General features: G+C 36.5%; 1 protein-coding gene across 1 annotated transcript in view; it reads right to left on the minus strand.

Annotated features, from left to right (window-relative positions):
- The window catches only part of LOC121378064, a 293,865-nt gene that overhangs the window by 131,521 nt on the left and 138,588 nt on the right, over positions 1-23,756 (minus strand). Inside the window, exon 11 of the mRNA XM_041506164.1 lies at positions 13,254-13,451. Coding sequence (XP_041362098.1) covers positions 13,254-13,451 — 198 coding nt within the window. The remainder of the gene's footprint in view (positions 1-13,253; positions 13,452-23,756) is intronic.

Below are 23,756 nucleotides of genomic sequence, written 5' to 3' on the forward strand. Positions count from 1 at the left end.
GTATGAAGGTATCATAATTAACATACACAACAGCCATGGGAATGCATTCTATGACTACAATAAACTTTTTTCGGCTAAATGTGCTGAAGCCTTGAGACAAAATAATACAAAAGTAGACTGGTCACTGATGGACATGAGATTGTATGGGTTGGTAACAGCAGGAAGAAGGGCAAAAACCTGTGAACGTTGCTCTAGTGTAATGCATGCTACCAATCAGTGTGACAGACTAAAGTCTGGCTTTCAATACAGTAGCTACATGGGCATAAATAGGAACAACAAATTCAACAAAGAGGGGAGAGACAAACAAGGTAGAACAAGGATTTCAGTGAATGGGAAAGAAGTGTGCAATAACTTTAATGAAGGGAAATGTATACGTCATGAATGCTCATTTCTACACATGTTCAAAATGTAAGGTGACAAAAGCTACCCACAGTGCAGCCACTTGTCTAGTGAAGTCAGATTGACTGCCATCTGTTTCAAGCCCTATCAATGTTGACAGATTGTAATATGAGTTACAACATCATCCCAACAAAGAATTTGTTACACAACTGTGCAATAGCTGTTAACATGGATTTGACATATTAGTGTCTCGCTTTCCTACGTGTGTATTAGTGTAAAAATATTTTGACTGCCACACAACAACCAGATATTGTAAGTGATCTAATATCAAAAGAATGTAGTAAAAGTTTTCTTTAGGTCCATTCTAATCTCTAAAACGGACATTAGTGATGCATTTAAATTACTTCCCATTAGAAAAGACCAGTGGCACCTATTTGAGATTAGATAGAAGGGCTTGTTTTACTTTTACCACAGGTTAGCATTTGGATGTCGTTCTAGTCCAGCTTTATTCGACAAACTATCACAGGCTATATGTTGGATTGCCAATAATAACTATGGAATAGAAGTAATATTTCATTTATTGACTGTTGACAGACCAAACGGGGAAGGGGAGAGAACCATGGCACTACTGACCACAATATTTCATCATCTTAATATTCCTGTAGCCAAACATAAGACAGAAGGTCCTGTTACTGTGCTTGAATATCTAGGAATAATATTGGATACAAACAAAATGGAAGCTCATTTACCACAGGAGAAAATTTGTAGAATTATGACATTTTGAATACCATCGTAGGTAAATGTAGTTGTACTAAACGAGAATTATTACAACTCTTAGGACATTTGAATTTTGCATCAAGAATAATTTTGCCAGGAAGATCATTTGTGTCATATCTAATTGGGCTCTCGACTCAAGTTACTAAACTGCACCACCATGTACACTTAAATAAGGAACGTCAGAGGGATATCACCATGTGGAGAGAATTCTTACAGCATTGGAATGGTATATCCATGTTTTATGACCGTCACTGTACACAAGCTGTAGACATTGAGTTGTACACCGATGCATCTTCCACTATAGGCTTTGGTGGATATTTTAAGGAAAAGTGGTTTTCATCAATGTGGACAGCTGAGTTAAAGACAGTGCTTGCAGGGAATAAAGCAGCATCCATGTCATTCATGGAACTCTATCCTATAGTGGTGGCATTTATTCTCTGGGGCAAATTCTGGGAGAAGAAGAAAGTACTCTTTTATTCTGATAACATTGGAGCAGTACATATCATCAATAAAGGCCGATCTAAATCACCAGTGATCATGCGACTGATGTGTAGACTTACTCTGTGTTCTATGCAAAACAATTTTTGTGTCTATGCTAAACATGTTCCCGGTAAACAGAATACCCTAGCTGATTACTTGTCTCGTTCACAGATATCCAGATTCCTTCATGCAGCACCCAGAGCAGAGAGACAACCACACCCATGCCCTCCACCCTCAGTGGTAATGTTACCCTAAGGGAAACTGTTCACATGTTGTGGGAGAACTCAGTAGCACCTAAAGCCAGGAATGCATACAACACAGGTTTTGAAAGTTTCAAACAGTTTCATCTGTTAAATGGTGTTACATGGAACCACACACTTATGCCACCGATATCATGTCATGTGATGTCATAGGGTTTTATGTGCACATTCAGAACAAGCTGTTGTAGCGCTAAAGCCAGAGTGGAGGACCACTTGATCAAAACCTTAGGTCAATGGTCTTCTGACTGTTATCAATGATACATCAGAACTCCTGTTGATGTACTCAAACAGGCTCAATACTCCATGTCAAGGGTATAGTCTTAAGTGATTCATGAGTAGGTGGACCTACGTACAGACTAAGCTGTAAGTCACACCAAATGACTCAAAACTGAACATTGCATTAAACTGACAAATTTATAAACCACAATGGACCAACTACATAACTGTTATAAAGTTATACATATAGGTATGTCATATACTAATGGGTACCTATTTCCTATAACTATAACTTGGGGGGAATTCAGCAGACATTTTCAATTTTTCCTTCATTTGGTCATCTTTCTCCCCATGTGATCTGTATAAGATAACATAAATATTAATTCTATGGATAAATATGTAACTTCTTAAACATAGATATTTCACAAATAGTAATGCCCATGAAGCTCCCGCCAAATGGGCAGTAATTACAATGTACATGGATGCAGCCCATGAAGCTCCCGCCAAATGAGCAGTAACTACAATGTACATGGATGCAGCCCATGACGCTCCCGCCAAATGGGCAGTAACTACAATGTACATGGATGCAGCTCATGACGCTCCCACCAAATGGGCAGTAACTACAATGTACATGGATGCAGCCCATGACGCTCCCGCCAAATGGGCAGTAACTACAATGTACATGGATGCAGCCCATGACGCTCCTGCCAAATGAGCAGTAATTACAATGTACATGGATGCAGCCCATGACGCTCCCGCCAAATGGGCAGTAACTACAATGTACATGGATGCAGCCCATGACGCTCCTGCCAAATGAGCAGTAATTACAATGTACATGGATGCAGCCCATGACGCTCCCGCCAAATGGGCAGTAATTACAATGTACATGGATGCAGCCCATGACGCTCCCGCCAAATGGGCAGTAACTACAATGTACATGGATGCAGCCCATGACGCTCCCGCCAAATGGGCAGTAACTACAATGTACATGGATGCAGCCCATGAAGCTCCCGCCAAATGGGCAGTAACTACAATTTTACATGGATGCAGCTCCCGCCAAATGGGCAGTAACTACAATGTACATGGATGCAGCCCACGAAGCTCCCGCCAAATGGGCAGTAACTACAATGTACATGGATGCAGCCCATGACGCTCCTGCCAAATGAGCAGTAATTACAATGTACATGGATGCAGCCCATGACGCTCCCGCCAAATGGGCAGTAATTACAATGTACATGGATGCAGCCCATGACGCTCCCGCCAAATGGGCAGTAACTACAATGTACATGGATGCAGCCCATGACGCTCCCGCCAAATGGGCAGTAACTACAATGTACATGGATGCAGCCCATGAAGCTCCCGCCAAATGGGCAGTAACTACAATTTTACATGGATGCAGCTCCCGCCAAATGGGCAGTAACTACAATGTACATGGATGCAGCCCACGAAGCTCCCGCCAAATGGGCAGTAATTACAATGTACATGGATGCAGCCCATGAAGCTCCCGCCAAATGGGCAGTAACTACAATGTACATGGATGCAGCCCATGACGCTCCCGCCAAATGGGCAGTAACTACAATGTACATGGATGCAGCCCATGAAGCTCCCGCCAAATGGGCAGTAACTACAATTTACATGGATGCAGCTCCCGCCAAATGGGCAGTAACTACAATGTACATGGATGCAGCCCATGAAGCTCCCGCCAAATGGGCAGTAACTACAATGTACATAGATGCAGCCCATGACGCTCCCGCCAAATGGGCAGTAACTACAATGTACATGGATGCAGCCCATGACGCTCCCGCCAAATGAGCAGTAACTACAATGTACATGGATGCAGCCCATGACGCTCCCGCCAAATGGGCAGTAACTACAATGTACATGGATGCAGCCCATGACGCTCCCGCCAAATGGGCAGTAACTACAATGTACATGGATGCAGCCCATGACGCTCCCGCCAAATGAGCAGTAACTACAATGTACATGGATGCAGCCCATGACGCTCCCGCCAAATGGGCAGTAACTACAATGTACATGGATGCAGCCCATGACGCTCCCGCCAAATGGGCAGTAACTACAATGTACATGGATGCAGCCCATGACGCTCCCGCCAAATGGGCAGTAACTACAATGTACATGGGTGCAGCCCATGACGCTCCCGCCAAATGGGCAGTAACTACAATGTACATGGATGCAGCCCATGAAGCTCCCATTACTATGTACATGGATGCAGCCCATAAAGCTCCCGCCAAATGGGCAGTAATTACAATGTACATGGATGCTTCCCATAAAGCTCCCACTGAATGTGTTTACAATGCATCCTCAGTTATCAGCCTCACTACTCGTACACTAAACTGCTCAACAGGGAGTCGGTGAATGATCTGGTGTCATCAAGGACAATACCACCCCATGAAGTTCCCGCCTAATGGGTAGCTCCCTAAAGTTGACAGGGAGTCGGTTTTGTTCTTGACATCATAAAGGACTTCACCACCCCATGAAACTCCTGCCTAATGGGTAGCTCCCTAAAGTCGACAGGGAGTCGGTTTTGTTCTTGACATCATAAAGGAGTTCACCACCCCATAAAGCTCCCACCTAATGGGTAGCTCCCTAAAGTCGACAGGGAGTCGGTTTTGTTCTTGACATCATAAAGGAGTTCACCACCCCATGAAGCTCCCGCCCAATGGGTAGCTCCCTAAAGTCGACAGGGAGTCGGTTTTGTTCTTGACATCATAAAGGAGTTCACCACCCCATGAAGCTCCCGCCCAATGGGTAGCTCCCTAAAGTCGACAGGGAGTCGGTTTTGTTCTTGACATCATAAAGGACTTCACCACCCCATGAAGCTCCTGCCTAATGGGTAGCTCCCTGTCCTGGTATAATACAATAATTATAGTAGCTGCTGAATCATTCCCCAAGTCCCAAGAAAGTATATATGTATGTATTGCATATTTATAGTGATGATGTTTAAAGTAAACTTCTGTATGTCATTATAAATGATAGTTGATATATGTATGAATCAGAATAGAGTTTATTATTTACAACTACATGTGTATGTTGTGTATAAATTTATGTTTCTAATTCACAATAACTAAAATAGTGCAGAGGATATATGAATGAATTGTGCACTTTTTGATAAAAGCATAAACGTTGGCATACTACATATTGTGGACATTAATTTTACGATTGGAGGTATTCTCAATATGACCTGGGTTGGCAATGGTGGCCATTTTTCAAAATGGCCGCCATAGCAATTTCCCTATACAAAAGCATGGACAAAATAATGCTAAATAATATTTTATTTTCATTTTATGTTTAGCTATTTCCATGAAGGAACCATCAAGAATTCAAAATATAATTAGAAAATTGACCTTATAATACAGATGACCTCTAGAGGTCATTTCTGGAAAAAAAATTCAACATAAATTCGTAAGGAGACTCTCTCAAAGTTGTTAACTGTTTTTTAAATTGATATTTATTTTGAAATGTGAAGATTATACATTCAAAGATATAAAACAAATATAATAAAATAATTCTTTTATTAGTAAAAAGTATAAATTTTATCAGAAAATCTGCAGTGGTCAGCTAACAGATTGGAACATATTTTGCACATTATGTCTATCAAAAAGTTAAAGTTTGTTTTGTTTCATGACACCACAGGATGTATTGGATGTCAAACATTTGGTAATTCTGATACATTCTGCTTTCTGTTTATTTCACCATGGATTATTGGAAAAGCCACATTGCAATTTTGATAGTCTTGAGCTCAACATAATTATGCAAAGATTATATATGGGATCGATTAACTTGAAGTTAACTGTTACAAATAAACAATGTAATCCAACATTAGTTCCATATGGTGCATGCAACTACAATTATTCATTTTATAATTCCTATTTTACATTTTATATATAGCAAAGCCCGAGTTAATGTGAGGGTATCAGGCCCTGCAAATCATAGATTTCCTACTCTTGACCACACTCATCACACTTACAGATTGTTGTGTTTTTGTGCAGTGTCCTTTGCATCTGGTTAATATCATACATTTTACCTGCCACTCAATCGTCCTTCTATTGTAGAATGCAAAGGTCTGACTCGTATCCAACACAAAGAACATTTCAATGGACTACTGTATCCTTTGTTGGAATATTTTCTATTCCTCTGCCTTTTCGTGTAAGGGAAACTAATGTTCCATAGAAGTGGAAATTTTAATATCAGATGTGGAGAAGAAATCCAACATTCTTTTCTCTTCTTTTGGCTGATTAATAGTGATTAGGCTACATTAGTCCCAGATAGCAAAGTACTATATATATACACACATAAATAAAATTTTAAAATTATTTGATTTTGAAACTGAATATTTTAGACTAGTGATAAAGTGCTCGCTTGATGCACAATCGGTCTGGGATCGATCTCCGTTGGTGGGCCCATTGGGCTATTTCTCGTCCCAGCCAGTGCACCACAACTGGTATATCAAAGGCTGTGGTATGTGTTATCCTGTCTGGGTGGTGCATATAAAATATCCCTTGCTACTAATGTAGTGGGTTGTCTCATTAAGACTATATTTTGAAATTACCAAATGTTTGACATCCAGTACCTGATGATTAATAAATCAATGTGCTCAAGTGGTGACGTTAAACAAAACAGACTTTAACTTTATACTTTAATAAAATAAAAATCACAAATCCAAGAAGGAAAATGGATACAGCCTAAGGGGCTGTTTAAATATTTGTGTTAAAATTAGACATCCTCCCTCCTCCTGTAACGCTAAACCATACAACCCACAATGTTTGTTTTTATATTACGTAAAGCTTGAAGACCTCCCCCATTTCCAAACAACACATGCTATGGGTGTAATATAATTTTAAGATGCTGTTTGTGTATTTATGAATAAACTGATATAATTTGAGTTGGTTTATTTTGCGATTTGGGAAAGCGCACATCAGTGGCTGGGGGTGGGGGGGGGGGGAGGCACAGGGTGATGCCGCCAACCCCCACTCAAACCTTTTTTTAAACTATTAAATTTTATAAAATCATACATACATACATACATATATAGTGTGGGTTGGCCCCCTAATATTGGTTGCATGCCCACCCTCCCCTCCCCCAATGTATGCCAATGGCGCAGATATGCATGTATTTCAACTCAATTTATAATCATCATTGCATGTTTACATCTTTAGTTTGTCCCATCCTCCTACAAATATGTTTTTTGTAACTAATTTCAATTTGGTTTTACGAAAAAAATAAAATTTAAAGTGTTTTACAAATATATATATATTTTTTACTATTTTTGTGAGCAGTTTAGAAAACAATCGCTTAGAAAAAAATACTTTGTAGTAAATTTCATAGTATGAAAAAAGGCGTTCCCTGTGGGAACAACTATAGCTACAACTACCTAAGTTAAACACTGTTGCAGTAAACAGTGTTTATGAGAAGGAAAAAACACATTAAAAACAAACAAAATATTTTAGTGATAAATTTTCTAAAATAGGTAGTGTAACAGTCAAAAGTCATGGTTGGAATACACTGTTTTAAAGTTCTGATGGCAAAGTCCTTCGAGTTTACAAAACTGGGGAGCTGTATCGTCATCATTATCATGAAATAACAAGGAAGGCGCCATATTGGTTTCTAGCCTGGCCCTGGACCCCAAATCGTGAATGACTGTTTTTATCATTCTAAGCCGAGTTATTCGAAGGCCTATAATAAGGTATTAAAAATTAAAATGAGTCATACTCTATTAACATTTAAAAGATATGTTATGCACACAAGGATAATGTATACAAAAATTTATTAAAGATGGCCATTTTGGATTATGACGTCACTGGATCCATGCCAAGTGGGGTGTTGTATGGTTAACCTAATATTAAATGTTATTAAAGACGGCCATTTTGGATTATGACGTCATTGATCCATGCCAAGTGGGGTGTTGTATGGTTAACCTAATATTAAATGTTATTAAAGACAGCCATTTTGGATTATGACATCACTGATCCATGCCCAGTGGGGTGTTGTATGGTTAACCTAATATTAAATTTTATGGTGCACATGGTGACGAAAAAAGGTGAGAAGAAATATTATTTCACCATATACTCACCAGATACTCATAAACCATTACTAATTTAAATTTGAATAAGTACTGGCATATGCATTGGTTGTTATGCAAAAATTTATGCCACCTTTTGGCGTTAATATACTTTTAAAGACTGGGTGCATGAATCTGCATACATTTGTTTTTATCTGTTAAGGTCACCTAATGATATCTGAATTGTTTTTGAAGATGTATAGGGCTTCCTACGTAACTCACTTTTAACGGCAATGGATTATGTTATTATTCAGGTCAAATTTTTATGGTTTTGAGCCCAAAATTACCCCTAAATGTCACAAGGACCACCAAATATTAGTTTTGAAATTGTTCTTGTATCCTAATGAATACATTTTGAGGGCATATGTAAAATTAAAAAGGCCCAAAATAGTATTATGTGCTAATTTGTACTTGTCATAATATTAAGAAATATTCACAGTGGCCATCTTGAAAAATCAAACATTGATTTTGCTTCTTTCAAAGAAACTGTATGACGTCACAGTTTCATTATGCAAGCAAAATAAATAAGTATAATTCTTAAAGAGAACTCTAGCAATACAAATACAGTGTTTCTGCCAGAAAGAAAGAAATTTCTGGGTATGGCGCTATGGAATTCAATGCAACCACAGTCAACAGTGAGTATGGGGAGCATCCCCCATAATGAAAATGGGTTAAGTTTAGGGTTAGGGTTAAGAAAATCATACATTAATGATAAGAGTAATTAATTTTGTGAAAAAGTTAACTTAAAAATAATAAAATTTGGGTATGGCGCAATACCCGTTTTACCCTCTGGCAAAAAGCCTGAAATATAGTTGCTTGGTGGAAACACCACAAACATCTCTTATGCATTCGTATGAAAATGTGGACTTGTTAGTGTTCCTTAAACAGAACCTGATTCTGGACTAGACAATAGACATACCTATGATTAATCAGTGTTTACTTTAAAAATAAATAAATACTGTTCTTCGTTTTAGCACACCTTTTAGTCCAGTAGTGTAGCTAATTGATGGAGACAGAGCTGATAAAAGCACCAACTGATGGGGACAGAGCTGATAAAAGCACCAACTGATGGGGACAGAGCTGATAAAAGCACCAATTGATGGGGACAGAGCTGATAAAAGCACCAATTGATGGGGACAGAGCTGATAAAAGCACCAATTTTCTTTTAGCTGTTTCTGTAAGTCCTATGATTACATTTAGTCCTATAAGCCAACCTGTCAGTGATTTGGGACAAATTATATCTTGATTTCAAGATGGCCATTATTTACAAGACGGTTTTGTGAATATTTTGAGCTCTAAATGCTGTCAGAACACAATTCAAACTGCTATATCCATGTTTTATTAATGTGTGTGATGTATCTACCAAACTGTATCTTTTTTTCAAGACGGCCACCATTTATGAGACTGTTTTGTCAATATATTGAGTTCTAAATACTCTCAAACAACAATTCATTAGACTGCATGGGGACGAGATGGGAAATATTGTTACTGTATAACATTAGACTGTATACAGTACCAACATTTACCATTTCGGACCCAGTCCACTGCTATACAGCAACAATATTTCCCATCTTGTACCCAGTCTACTACTATACTGTAACAATATTTCCCATTGTGTATCCAGTCTACTGCTATACTGTAACAATAATTCCCATGTTGTACTCAATCTACTGCTATACAGTAACAATATTTCCCATCTGGTAACGAGTCTAATGCTATACAGTAACAACATTTCCCATCTCATACCCAGTCTACTGCTATACATTAACCATCTTTCCCATTTAGTAACCATTCTACTGCTATACAGAAACAATATTTCCCATCTCGTACCCAGTCTACTGCTATACAGTAACAACATTTCCCATCTTGTACCAAGTCTACTGCTATACAGTAACAATATTTCCCAAGTTGTACCCAATCTACTGCTGTACAGTGACAATATTTTCCATCTCGTACCCAGTCTACTGCCAGACGGTAACAATATTTCACATCTCGTACCCAGTCTACTGCTATAGAGTAACAATATTTCCTATCTCGTATACAGTGTAATGCTATATAGCAACAATATTTCACATCTCGTACCCAAACCACTGCTATACATTGACAATATTTCCCATCTCGTACCCAAACCACTGCTATGCAGTAACAACATTTCCCATCTAGTACCCAGTCTACTGCTATACAGTGACAATAATTTACATCTCATACCCAGTCTACTGCTATATAGCAACAATATTTCCCATCTAGTACCCAGTCTACTGCTATACAGTGACAATATTTCCCATCTAGTACCCAGTCTACTGCTATACAGTGAAAATATTTCCCATCTCGTACCCAGTCTACTGCTATACAGTGACAATATTTCCCATCTAGTACCCAGTCTACTGCTATACAGTGAAAATATTTCCCATCTAGTACCCAGTCTACTGCTATACAGTGACAATATTTCCCATCTCGTACCCAGTCTACTGCCATAGAGTAAGAATATTTCCCATCTCGTACCCAGTCTACTGCTATACACCAAGAACATTTCCCCATCTAGCACCCAGTCTACTGCTATACAGTAACAACATTTCCCATCTTGCACCCAGTCTACTGCTATACAGTAACAATATTTCCCATCTAGTAACCAGTCTACTGCTATACAGTAAAAATATTTCTCATGTTGTACCCAATCTACAGTGTACAGTGACAATATTTCCCATCTCGTACCCAGTACAGTAACAATATTTCCCATCTTGTATCCAGTGTAATGCTATACAGTAACCATCTTTCCCATTTAGTAATCCAGTCTACTGTTGTACAGTGAAAATATTTCCCATCTCGTACCCAGTCTACTGCTATACAGTAACAATATTTCCCATCTCGTATACAGTGTAATCCTATACAGTCACAATATTTCGCATCTCGTCCCAGTCTACTGCTATACAGTAACCATCTTTCCCATTTAGTAACCAGTCTACTGCTGTACAGTGACAATATTTCCCACCCTGTACCCAGTCTAATAGTATACAGTAACAATATTTCCCATCTAGCACCCAGTCTAATGCTATACAGTAACAATAATTCCCGTCTCGTATCCAGTGTAATGCTATACAGTAACAATATTTCCCATCTAGTAACCAGTCTACTGCTATACAGTAAAAATATTTCCCATCTCGTACCCAGTGTAATGCTATACATGTAGTAACAATATTTCCCATCTCGTACCCAGTCTACTGCTATACTGTAACAATATTTCCCATGTTGTACCCAATCTACTGATATACTGTGACAATATTTCTCATCTAGTACCCAGTCTACTGCTGTACAGTGACAATATTTTCCATCTCGTACGAAGTCTACTGCCATACGGTAACAATATTTCCCATCTCTTACCCAGTCTACTGCTTGCTACACAGTGACAATATTTCCCATCTCGTACCCAATGTAATACTATACAGTAACAATATTTCCTATCTCGTATCCAGTCTACTGCTATACTGTAACAATATTTCCCATCTCGTATCCAGTCTACTGCTATACTGTAACAATATTTCCCATGTTGTACCCAATCTACTGATATACTGTGACAATATTTCTCATCTAGTACCCAGTCTACTGCTATACAGTAACAATATTTCTCATCTAGTACCCAGCCTACTGCTATACAGTGACAATATTTCCCATCTAGTACCCAGTCTACTGCTATACAATGAAAATATTTCTCATCTAGTACCCAGTCTACTGCTATACAGTGACAATATTTCCCATCTCGTACCCAGTTTACTGCTATACAGTGACATTATTTCTCATTTAGTACCCAGTCTACTGCTATACAGTGACAATATTTCCCATCTCGTACCCAGTTTACTGCTATACAGCGACAATATTTCTCATCTAGTACCCAGTCTACTGCTATACAGTGACAATATTTCACATTTAGTACTCAGTCTACTGCTATACAGTGACAATATTTCTCATCTAGTACCCAGTCTACTGCTATACAGTGACAATATTTCCCATCTCGCACCCAGTATACCCAGTATACAGTGACAATATTTCTCATCTAGTACCCAGTCTACTGCTATACAGTGACAATATTTCCCACCCTGTACAGAAATTTTTTATCTCACAGTAGGGGATTACTTAAAAAAAATTCTTTATTATTTTTCAGATATCTTAAAATCTTTATTGAAATAATAATATTAAAACTTTGATCGGTTTAGCAAAACGAATACCTGTGAATGTCAGAACGACATTCCGTTTTAACTGAACTACATTTTAACTAATAGTGCACAAAACATAAGGCAGCTTGTACATTGTACCAACTTCAGATACCAGATACCGAGGAGCAAAACAAGATAGGTATTTCTACAAAGTCGACCAACATACAACAATATACAGTAACCAAATGTGCTTTTTTTTCTTCTTCTTTTTGCTTTTCATTCTTTTCTTCTGTTTTTTTGTTTCACTGGGTTTTATAAAATGGTGGTGTGGGGTGGGGTGGGATGCGCGACCATCCTCCTTTAATTTTCACCCAGCAAGAACACTGTATATAATTTAATGTCATCCATAGAGCAATTTTCATGTCATATTCACCGAAAACTTGGGCAACTTGTCTCAGAATCACCCGGTTGCCTTAAATGTTAGCTTATGCTTGTAGTCCATGATTCCATTTATAATAAATTCTTGTTTATTAAGTTTATTGACATAAATAGAACAAATATGACTACATGTACATACAGAACAATAACCTTTCAGTCAAGTTTAATTGCTGTAAAAGCCAGTTTAAAAAAATTGCCGTTGACATACTCAAAATTGCCGTCGGTCAGCCCTTTCACAGACAGCAGTTGTTTTTTTAATTGCTGCGGGTGATAAATTCTTAAGTTCGAGCCTTGTACTGGGTTCTTAAATCAAAACCTGGTATCTCTGAGATATCTGGATGCTGTTTTTTGTCTCAAACACTTGATGCATTTATTTTATTTACAGTATTCACATAAATTACTTTTCAATAGATAAAAAAAACAAAAAACAAAAAACAAAAAACTTTTTTTCAAGGCTTGTAAGGTTCAGGGTAACACCATGATCAATTAACGAAACGTTCCAAAATGTGTACGAACCCGGTTGTCTATACTGGCACACAACGCAGGCTTGTGTTGTGGAAGCCGGACCATAACTCCACATGTAATATAGATTGCTGTCCATGAAAACCACTTGCTCCTCATTTGTATGTTCAGGCACTGTTCCCTCAAACAGCGCAAAGTCAACCCAGGAGCCATCGTGCCAGGCACTGTGCATCAGAGACGTCCCATTTAGACCTGAAACACAGTACAAGTAAGAAAAATCACTGGCCTCAGCTCATGTCGAATAGATCAATCTTAAGTCTAGCCCATATTACACAATGCAACATAACTGAACGATTATGTTGTGAGCCATCCTACAATACAACTCAACTGAAATAAGATTCTACTGTATTTACATTCAAGCAGTTGATAATGATAATTCTTTTTTATTGTAGCATTCCTGGGTTTCATCTGATCTATCATTTCAAGTTTTACATTTTTTTTATTGCTTTTATATCTAGCTATATTTTTTTATTAACTTCACTTATTAAATAATCATGTACCAGAAACTGAGGAACATTGTTTAGTTATATTGAATGTATAAAGAATGGTCTGAGACTCTACAATGGGGTTATAGTCATAAAAATTACTTGGGTAATGTCAGAAATAACGTTCGGACATCGCCAAAGGTCCAACCAATCATGATTAACGGTAATTATAATTGACCAAAGAACGATCTGAAGGGGAGCGCTGGTCATGGAGTGACCATCTTTTTAGAATCACTTCTGTGTTGGGCTCCAAGATGCATCCATGTAGGTGAGAATTTGTGTTCTTCGGGTTGTATTATTTGGGTGTTTTTACTTCACTGCTTGCTTCCAATAGAATTTAAATACATTATTCTAAATGTACAGTATCTGCAGGGCTCATGTATTAATATTTTAATGCTGAAACATTGACATATGTCAGGGAGTTGATTAGACAGAAGTAAAGATAATCATTTTCCAAGCAGACTTAAGATACCCATTAAAAGAGTATTCATAACAGTACGTGAGATCATTTGGAGGAAATTATAACAAGAATTCATACATGTTATGAAAGTAATTATATTTATTAAAAAAAAGTAAAGTTTGTTTTATTTAATGACACCACTAGAGCACATTGATTTTTTATCTTATCATCGGCTATTGGACGTCAAACATATGGTCATTCTGATACTGTTTTTTAGAGGAAACCCGCTGTCGCCACATAGGCTACTCTTTTATGACAGGCAGCAAGGGATCTTTTATTTGCGCTTCCCAGAGGCAGAATAGCACAAACCGTGGCCTTTGTTGAACCAGTTATGGATCATTGGTCGGTGCAAGTGGTTTACACCTACCCACTGAGCCTTGCGGAGCACTCACTCAGGGTTTAGAGTCGGTATCTGTATTAAAAATCCCATGCCTCGACTGGAATCCGAACCCAGTACCTACCAGCTTGTAGACCGATGGCCTAACCACGACGCCACGGAGGCCGGTTTATATTTATAAGCAATTAAAATAAATATATACCGGTGATATATATCTGACAGACTAATTGTATTTATATGTAAATTATATTTAGGCTAGATTTTTTGAATTTTTAGATTTATGGATCATCCAATTTTCAAAATTTCAAAGAAACAATTTTTTAGTTTTTTTAAACAATGATTTGTTATTTTGTTTAATTCTATCATCCATAAATGTTACAGAAATAATATATATATATATATATATATATATATATATATATATATATACACACACACACACACACACACACACACACACACACGGTTTAAAGGTAAGGTCAACTCAAACAAGAGCCTTATGTGTTGGAAAGATGCATACCCGAACCACCAACACATACTGACACTTCAACAAATGAAAAACGCGTAATTTTAGAGTTAATAAAAAAACGTGATTATTCCTGCTAACTGGGGGCAACCATTTTGTTTTGTTTTTATGACGACCGGTGGTATGGCTTGGGGCGAAGAGACGTCAGCTCCGTCCATCTCCTCTTAAGCACAGTGTAAACAAACGCACTAATTTACGACAAGGCGCTTCGCTTTCATCAACCTGACTTGTAAAACAACATAAACGACTTGATAGTATAATAAACTATTTAACTAAATATATTTCAATTTACATCAATAGAATGAAATGGAGTTATAGTATTTTTCTTTTAAAAAAAAAATCCAAAGAAAAATGCATATTATTAGGCCTATTGGTAGGGTACGTTCGAGCAAAAATGACCACTCACGATACCCAAGTAATAATTTTCTTTTCTTTGGGACGACGTAATGGGTCAGTTTTGTAATTTTAGATGGTAAAGTCTACTTAATCAAGGGTTTTACAGAATTACTTACAGTAAGAAAGCAGGCGGATGATAATGCTCATTGCGATTGGAGGGGTATCTGTGCAGTTACCACACAATACCCTTAATAAAAGAGGCACGTCTTTTTAGTGTGTGTAGACAGTGTCTGGGGACCGTCTAAATATACACCTGCCAATCAGGAACCACAGGTACAGGCCACAGAAAGAAAAGACCAATTAACCAAGAAAACACTCCGATTATTATTTCAGTATATGGAGGCATCGTGACTTCTCTTTACGGTGTCCACGTAAACAATAACGCCCTTAATAAAGTGAGCACTGCTGCTGGTGTAACACGAGCTGACCTTTGACACATTTCAAATTTGTAGAACATGCACGTGTTACTAATTTTTATAATTTTCAGACAGTAATTAGGTTTGTTGTTTTTGTTTTTTTTCAGAGAAATATCTGCGTAATTGTCTATCTACACTCACTTACTTTCTCATCAAGTATTAAGACTTTCTAACTTCCAGACATTCATTAGGGGTTTTTTCTTTGCTATGTCCACGTAAACAATGATGCCCTTGTAAAATGGGCACTGTTGCAGGTGTAGCACAAGCTGACCTAGCTTTGACCCGTTTCGAAGTAATAGAAACATGAACGTTTTTTCTTCAAAGAAACATCTGTATATATGTCATGTTTATGCTGACTTACTTTCTCAGCAAGAATTAAAACTTCCAGCCCATCTATGAGAGGAAATTGGAGATTTTCATGGAGAGCAGTTTACCCACGTGCGTCCATTCTGCTTCCAAGGGAGACAACTGTCAAAATTGCTCTTGTACTTGGTATATACTACAAATACCCTTTACTAGAGAAAACTCACTGAATATTTGGACAAGATTTGATGAATTGACCTAAAGCTATCATTACCAAGCTTATATTTGTGTACAAATATAGGTAGTACTATACCAAATAACTTCCGGCTGGGTCAAAGTTCGAGGTGCAAAACTCAAATTTGTAAAGAAGTTGATTTTTATTGTAATTTTGACATATTTATAGGGTGCTAAGTTATATTTTAGACAAATTTGTAGTTTTATGCAAAAATTTAAGTAAATTTGAAGAAAAACTTTACCAAAATCATAATTAAATTTGTTGTCACTATTGTGCCTTCTGTTCTTATTTGTACATAACAATAAGGTTGTTAAACATATACTTAGATCTCCAGATCATTTTTGTTTCTTAATAATCACTTAGTTAGCTCTCATGAAAAGCATTTTGAGTTTATACTAGATTCAGAACCAATTCTTTCAGATTTGATTATCTGCCTTGGATTAAGTTGATAATTTATTTTATTGTTAAAGCTGTATTACCTAATGTTACTAGCTAAATAAAATGCTGGATTACAGATTGTAGGAATACATCTAATGTACATATTGTATTCATCCAGATTAGAAAATAATGCAAGAAAATAGATGTTCGGGTAATTTTGTCATTTAAAAATAGTTTTTTTTCAGTAATTAATCAAAAATAAATGTGTTAAAGCTGCATGATTATTCCAGATATCACAACTATTAAAACCTCCAACTACAGTAGGCTATAAATAAAATATAGTCAGGAATATTGGTGGCTGCCAATGGTTTTGATGGTTCATTATGAAAATCAGCATGGCCGATGGATTTGAAATTCCCACACCTGGTAACTTGAAGACACCCACACCCAGCATACAGGATTTCCTCCCAACACTAATGTTCAGGACATTAAGTCATTACTTCATACAGGTACAGTCATGTTTGTGTTTCCTTCCTCAGACAGTGTATTTTTTTAATACTGATATTTCTTTGATGTGCCTGTTAAGGTCTTCATAATCTAGGGGTCAATCAAGTGCATGTGTTTTAATGGCATTCTTTAAAGGGGTAGAGGTACTCTGACTATCTTTGTTGTCTCTACATATATACCTGAGTACACACACCCAACTGAAAGTAAATATCTTCAGGAGTTTTATTTTAAAACATTTTGTTGTTTAATATGACATATTGCATTTGTACAAAACTATATGCAATATATATGCTTTTTGAGGTGTACATTATATTAGGTTGCACTGTAGAAACAACACTTTCAGTGAGGTTGTCAGTTTATGTCAGAATACACCAGGTCCTGGTTGTCATAAAGACACATAGCTGGACACTTTTTGAAAAATGTATGTTATCAGTATAGGTAGTACTATACCAAATAACTTCCGGCTGGGTCAAAGTTCGAGGTGCACCGAACGTTTGATAGAGAAGTGAACACCACAAGTCCTGTGATTGGTTATAAATGTGAGTGTGTTGGTTGTAAAAAATAATAGTTTCATCTGGGTAAAATAAATGTGCAATTTTATTTCATCTAGTACCAATGTGTCAAGTAGCCTTGTGCTTGAAACATGTATGGGGTACCTGTAAAAAAAAGTACTCAAATTTTGTGCGAAACTAGGGTAGTCATAGACGCTACCCGTTATCTCAGAAACGAGCAGCTTGACCCCCATTTTTTTCTGATTCACTTTAAGTGTAAGGGGTGGTAGTATTTATATCTGTGGCGTTTATGTCGGTTGATACGTTGCAGGTAGGAGTTTTAGCCGCATATGTTACTATTGTCGTCTATGGGATTTGATTTGGTAGTATACACCCTAAAGAGGAGAATGCAAAATGGCTACGCAGAATCCACTACTGTATATTTTAATGTTTTTGCCAAACAAAAAGAATTGTAAAAAATTCCAAATTTGCCTAAAACATAATTCACCAACCTAAAAAGTAAATTAAAATTACAGAAGAAATCAGGTGCTTTAAATATAGTCATTCCAGAGTCAATTGCATTCAAATAGACATTGTTAATGGAAATCTAAGAGATTAACCTAATATCAGCTAACATTATTTTTTAAATACAAATAAATTATTACTAATAGCTTATTTCATCTTGCCTAGACTTATTATCCTAAATAAAATTAGTGTTATATGACATGTCCATCACCTTGGATAAATAAACTTTAAAATATTTTAAGTAAAACATATGGGCCAAAATCTCCAATTCGTCAACACAGACTTTTTTTCAAATTCTATTCTCAGCAGTGCACAGTAAATGAATGCCAAGGTCAAGGTCATTATAAACTCCCATGCCCGAGTGTAACCTAATAGGCAGTTATTACTGTCAAATAACAGTAAATGGCACACAATATAAAATACTTTTTTAAATTATTATTTATTCATTTTTTCAGTACATGATATCCACATTTGGAATAACAGAAAACTTGATAAGACAGCAGTATTAAAGATACATATTCTAAATATATGCATACATATAATTATCACCAATATTAACCATATACTACTATTCTTGTCAGTTCTATATAAATTCACTAGTATGCAAAAAAATATTGAAAATACTTTTAGGAAGATACATTAATGGCTTGGGAGTTTATATCTAAAAAAAATGCAAAGATAGGTTTAAGGATGAACAGTTAATATTGTCAGAATATATATATATGGTATAACGATGATGTAAAGATAAACAGAAAATCAGTTTTTTTTTATAAAGATTGGTATGATATAGGTATTAAATTTATTGATGATTTAGTAAGTGACAATGGTAAATTTATTAATTATGACCAGTTTATAATGAAATATAATTTAAATACAAATTTTTTAATTTATCAAGGTATAATCAATACTATAAAGCAGTATTTTAATAGATGTAATATTAAACAAATTAAAAAAAGTTACAATCCCCCTTTTTACCATACAATGTCAGATATCTTAAGATAAATGTTAAGGGAAGTAAGCATTTTTATAATATTTTAGTAAATTCTTCTCTTTTTTTGTAAATCTAACTATAATCTAAAATGGGAAAAATATTGAACTGTGTAGATGCCGAATGGAGAGCCATTAATATAATGTATTTTTATTGTACAGAAAGCACTGAACTAAGGTAGTTTCAGTACAAAATCTTTCACTGTATACATGGTACTTTTGGGAATGAACTCTATAGTCAACTCTATTTGGACAGAAATTAAAAACTGGATTCATATAAAAACTGGTACAATTATTAATTTTAATAAAGAAAAGATCATTTTTGGCTTTTAAACTAGAAACAACGATCCTGTTAATGCAATTGTTCTTGTTATTAAACATTTAATATTTAAAAGTCATTTGAATGCTTATGTGCCTGATTTAAACTGGATCCAAAGGGAGTTGTCAGATTATTATTATATTACTAAGGCAATTGCCTTTTCCACTTGTAAATTTGACTCATTTATAAACATTTGGTCAATTTGTCATAATCTGTTTCAGCAACAGTCTTAAGATGAACTTGTAAGTCTTGGGGCTAGCGCTGGCAACCACCAAACTAGCTTACTGGGAATTTAAAAACCTAAATAAAAAATATCATTTTAAATTGGCAAAATAATTTGATACACGGCCAATTGATTTTTTTGTGGAAAAATAACTGGGTTTACAGATAATTTGGAGAAATGATTTGCTTGCCCAGAGCTAGCTCCATTCCTGCATACCTTAATGTCTTGCAAAGGAAAATTAATAATTCATTATTATAAAAAGTTTGAAGGCCTACTTTGTTTTTATTTGCCTATGGGAGTTATATTTATATAGAACTGACAAGAATAGTAGTATACGGTTAATATTGGTGATAATTATATGTATGCATATATTTAGAATATGTATCTTTAATACTGCTGTCTTATCAAGTTTTCTGTTATTCCAAATGTGGATATCATGTACTGAAAAAATGAATAAATAATAATTTAAAAAAGTATTTTATATTGTGTGCCATTTACTGTTATTTGACAGTAATAACTGCCTATTAGGTTACACTCAGGCATGGGAGTTTATAATGACCTTGACCTTGGCATTCATTTACTGTGCACTGCTGAGAATAGAATTTGAAAAAAAGTCTGTGTTGACGAATTGGAGATTTTGGCCCATATTTTTTACTTAAAATATTTTTAAGTTTATTTATCCAAGGTGATGGACATGTCATATAACACTAATCTTATTTAGAATAATAAGTCTAGGCAAGATGAAATAAGCTATTAGTAATAATTTATTTTTATTTAAAAAATAATGTTAGCTGATATTAGGTTAATCTCTTAGATTTCCATTAACAATGTGCATTTGAATGCAATTGACTCTGGAATGACTATATTTAAAGCACCTGATTTCTTCTGTAATTTTAATTTACTTTTTAGGTTGGTGAATTATGTTTTAGGCAAATTTGGAATTTTTTACAATTCTTTTTGTTTGGCAAAAACATTAAAATATACAGAAGTGCATTTTGCATTCTCCTCTTTATTTGTACACAAATATAAGCTTGGTAATGATAGCTTTAGGTCAATTCATCAAATCTTGTCCAAATATTCAGTGAGTTTTCTCTAGTAAAGGGTATTTGTAGTATATACCAAGTACAAGAGCAATTTTGATAGTTGTCTCCCTTGGAAGCAGAATGGACGCACGTGGGTAAACTGCTCTCCAAGAAAATCTCCAATTTCCTCTCATAGATGGGCTGAAGTTTTAATTCTTGCTGAGAAAGTAAGTCAGCATAAACATGACATATATACAGATGTTTCTTTGAAGAAAAAAACCCCTAATCAATGTCTGGAAAAAAAAAGAAAAAGTAGTAAGACGTTCATGTTTCTATTACTTCGAAACGGGTCAAAGCTAGGTCAGCTTGTGCTACACCTGCAACAGTGCCCATTTTACAAGGGCATCATTGTTTACGTGGACATAGCAAAGAAAAAAACCCTAATGAATGTCTGGAAGTTAGAAAGTCTTAATACTTGATGAGAAAGTAAGTGAGTGTAGATAGACAATTACGCAGATATTTCTCTGAAAAAAACCCAAAACAACAAACCTAATTACTGCCTGAAAATTAGAAAAATTAGTAACACGTGCATGTTCTACAAATTTGAAATGTGTCAAAGGTCAGCTCGTGTTACACCAGCAGCAGTGCTCACTTTATTAAGGGCGTTATTGTTTACGTGGACACAGCAAAGAGAAGTCACGAAGCCTCCGAAAAAATTTGATTTCGCAGACATTACAAATGAGCTGGCTGATATCCGACAAACAAATGCAGAAATTCCTAAAAAATGTGAGTTAAAAGACCTTGTTGAGTTGGCCGTGGACTGTGCGGTTAAACATATTCGCGAGAGTTTAAAACAGGAGATAAGAGAAGAAACCGACTGTTTTGACATTAAGCTGGAGAATGAGAAACTCAATGATCAGATAGCGAAGCAAGAGAAAGAACTGAAGGAGGTAAAATCAGTCTGTGAGACCTTAACTTCTCAAGTTAATAATACTGCATCTCTTGCGAATCAAAACGAACAGTACTCTCGAAAGAATAACGTGAAGATTTTTAATCTTCCTGAGGAAAAAGACGAAAATTTAAAAGAAACCTTTTGTTAATTTCTTAGAGAAAAAGGAGGTGTAGTTATAAATAAAGATGACATTTTAGCCATACACAGAACATAACAAAACCAGTATTGGTAGAATTTAAATCCTCTGAGGTTAAAGTCAGTGTGGTCAAGGCGAGAAAGCAACTGGAGGAGAAACATTCGATTCGCATTGCAGATGATGTAACCAAAACAAATGTTCTTTTGATCAATCGGCTCAAGCAACATTCTAGAATAGTTAATGCTTGGTTTTTCAATGGAAAAGTGTACGGCGAGACCAAAGACAGAAAAAGGTTTCAGTTCTCTCCCTTTGATTAAGTGGAAACTGTGTTGGACAATGGAAAGTGACAAAACTTTAAAAAAAAAAAAAAAAAAAAAATCCACCTAAAAAAACTATATAAAAAAAAGACAAGTGAATTCTACAAGGTTTTTTCCGAGTCTGTGGCTCTCTGTTTCTATATTGTGAGTGAGAGAGTGAGAGAGAGAAAGTATGTGTATTTATACATGTATACATGTGTGTGTGTGTGTATGTTACTGTGTGTGTGTTACTGTGTGTCTGTCACTGTGTCAATGTGTGTGTAGCCTGTATGTGTATGCGTATAAATACATACATATGTGTATATGTATATATTTTGGATATCTCAGTAGACTTTAGTAGTTATTTGTATCACGACATTGTTCCAGTTGTTTAGACCCAACCTATTAGTTACATGTATACTGAACAAAATAAGAAACTTCCGCTAACTTTGCTTGCACATAACTTGATGAAAACAAACCGGGGGAATAATTGTTATGTATGCGTTTAAAGAGTGTTCCATGATGCATCGTTTGGTGCAAAAATCATGGCCATAGGTTAACAGAAACTGGGAGAAATTTTGGTAGGGGTTAAAAAAAAAACCCCACTTAATAACGGGTATGACCACCTCTTGAATTGACCACTGCAGTCAATTAGCGGGTAGGTTGGGACGACACCTCAATCGTCTGTCCAGACTATCCCAGACATGTTCGATGGGGTTGAGATCAGGACTTTTAGCAGGCCAGTCATCAACGAAATCAATGTTATTTGTTCTAAGAAAATTTACAGCGTCTCTAGCTGTATGAGAGGTGGCATTATCATGCTGAAAAATCGAGATGTTGGCGTTGTTATGGAACAGAGGAATGACGTGATGAGCGAGAATGTCATTGCGGTAACGTTGAGCATTTAAATTGCCATCAATGATGACTAGTGGTGAACGATAACCATGGGCAATGGCTGCCCAGACCATGACAGAACCCCCACCCCCGAAACGATCTCGTTCAAGAACACAACAGTCAGCATAGCGTTCATTTCTCCTACGGTAGACGCGCACCCTGCCATCATCACGTTGTAAAGAAAATCTGGATTCATCCGAAAAAAGAAAGGTATTCCAGCATTGCCGTATCCAACAAGTGTGTACACGTGCCCAATTAAGACAATTTAGACGATGACGTTGCGTTAAAATGCATCCGACGTAAGGACGTCGTCCATGTAAACCGTTCTCCTGAGGACGATTACGAACAGTTTGCCAACTGATTCGGTTATTATGAAGCCCAGGTGTGTTAGCAGCAGTAGCAGTGGCAGTTTGGAATCGATTGCGCAAATGCGTGTTCATGATATAGCGGTCGTGACCACGTGTTGTAATACGCGGACGTCCACGACGTGGCAAGTCGTTGGTGCTTCCTGTCATTCGAAATCTTACGCGAAGATTTCGTATTGCTCGACTAGAACTCCCAACATGCCTTGCAATGTCTTCTGTCGACATGCCAGCATCAAGCATGCTA

The sequence above is a fragment of the Gigantopelta aegis genome, chromosome 7 (assembly GCF_016097555.1).
Source record: "Gigantopelta aegis isolate Gae_Host chromosome 7, Gae_host_genome, whole genome shotgun sequence".
NCBI lineage: Eukaryota > Metazoa > Mollusca > Gastropoda > Neomphalida > Peltospiridae > Gigantopelta > Gigantopelta aegis.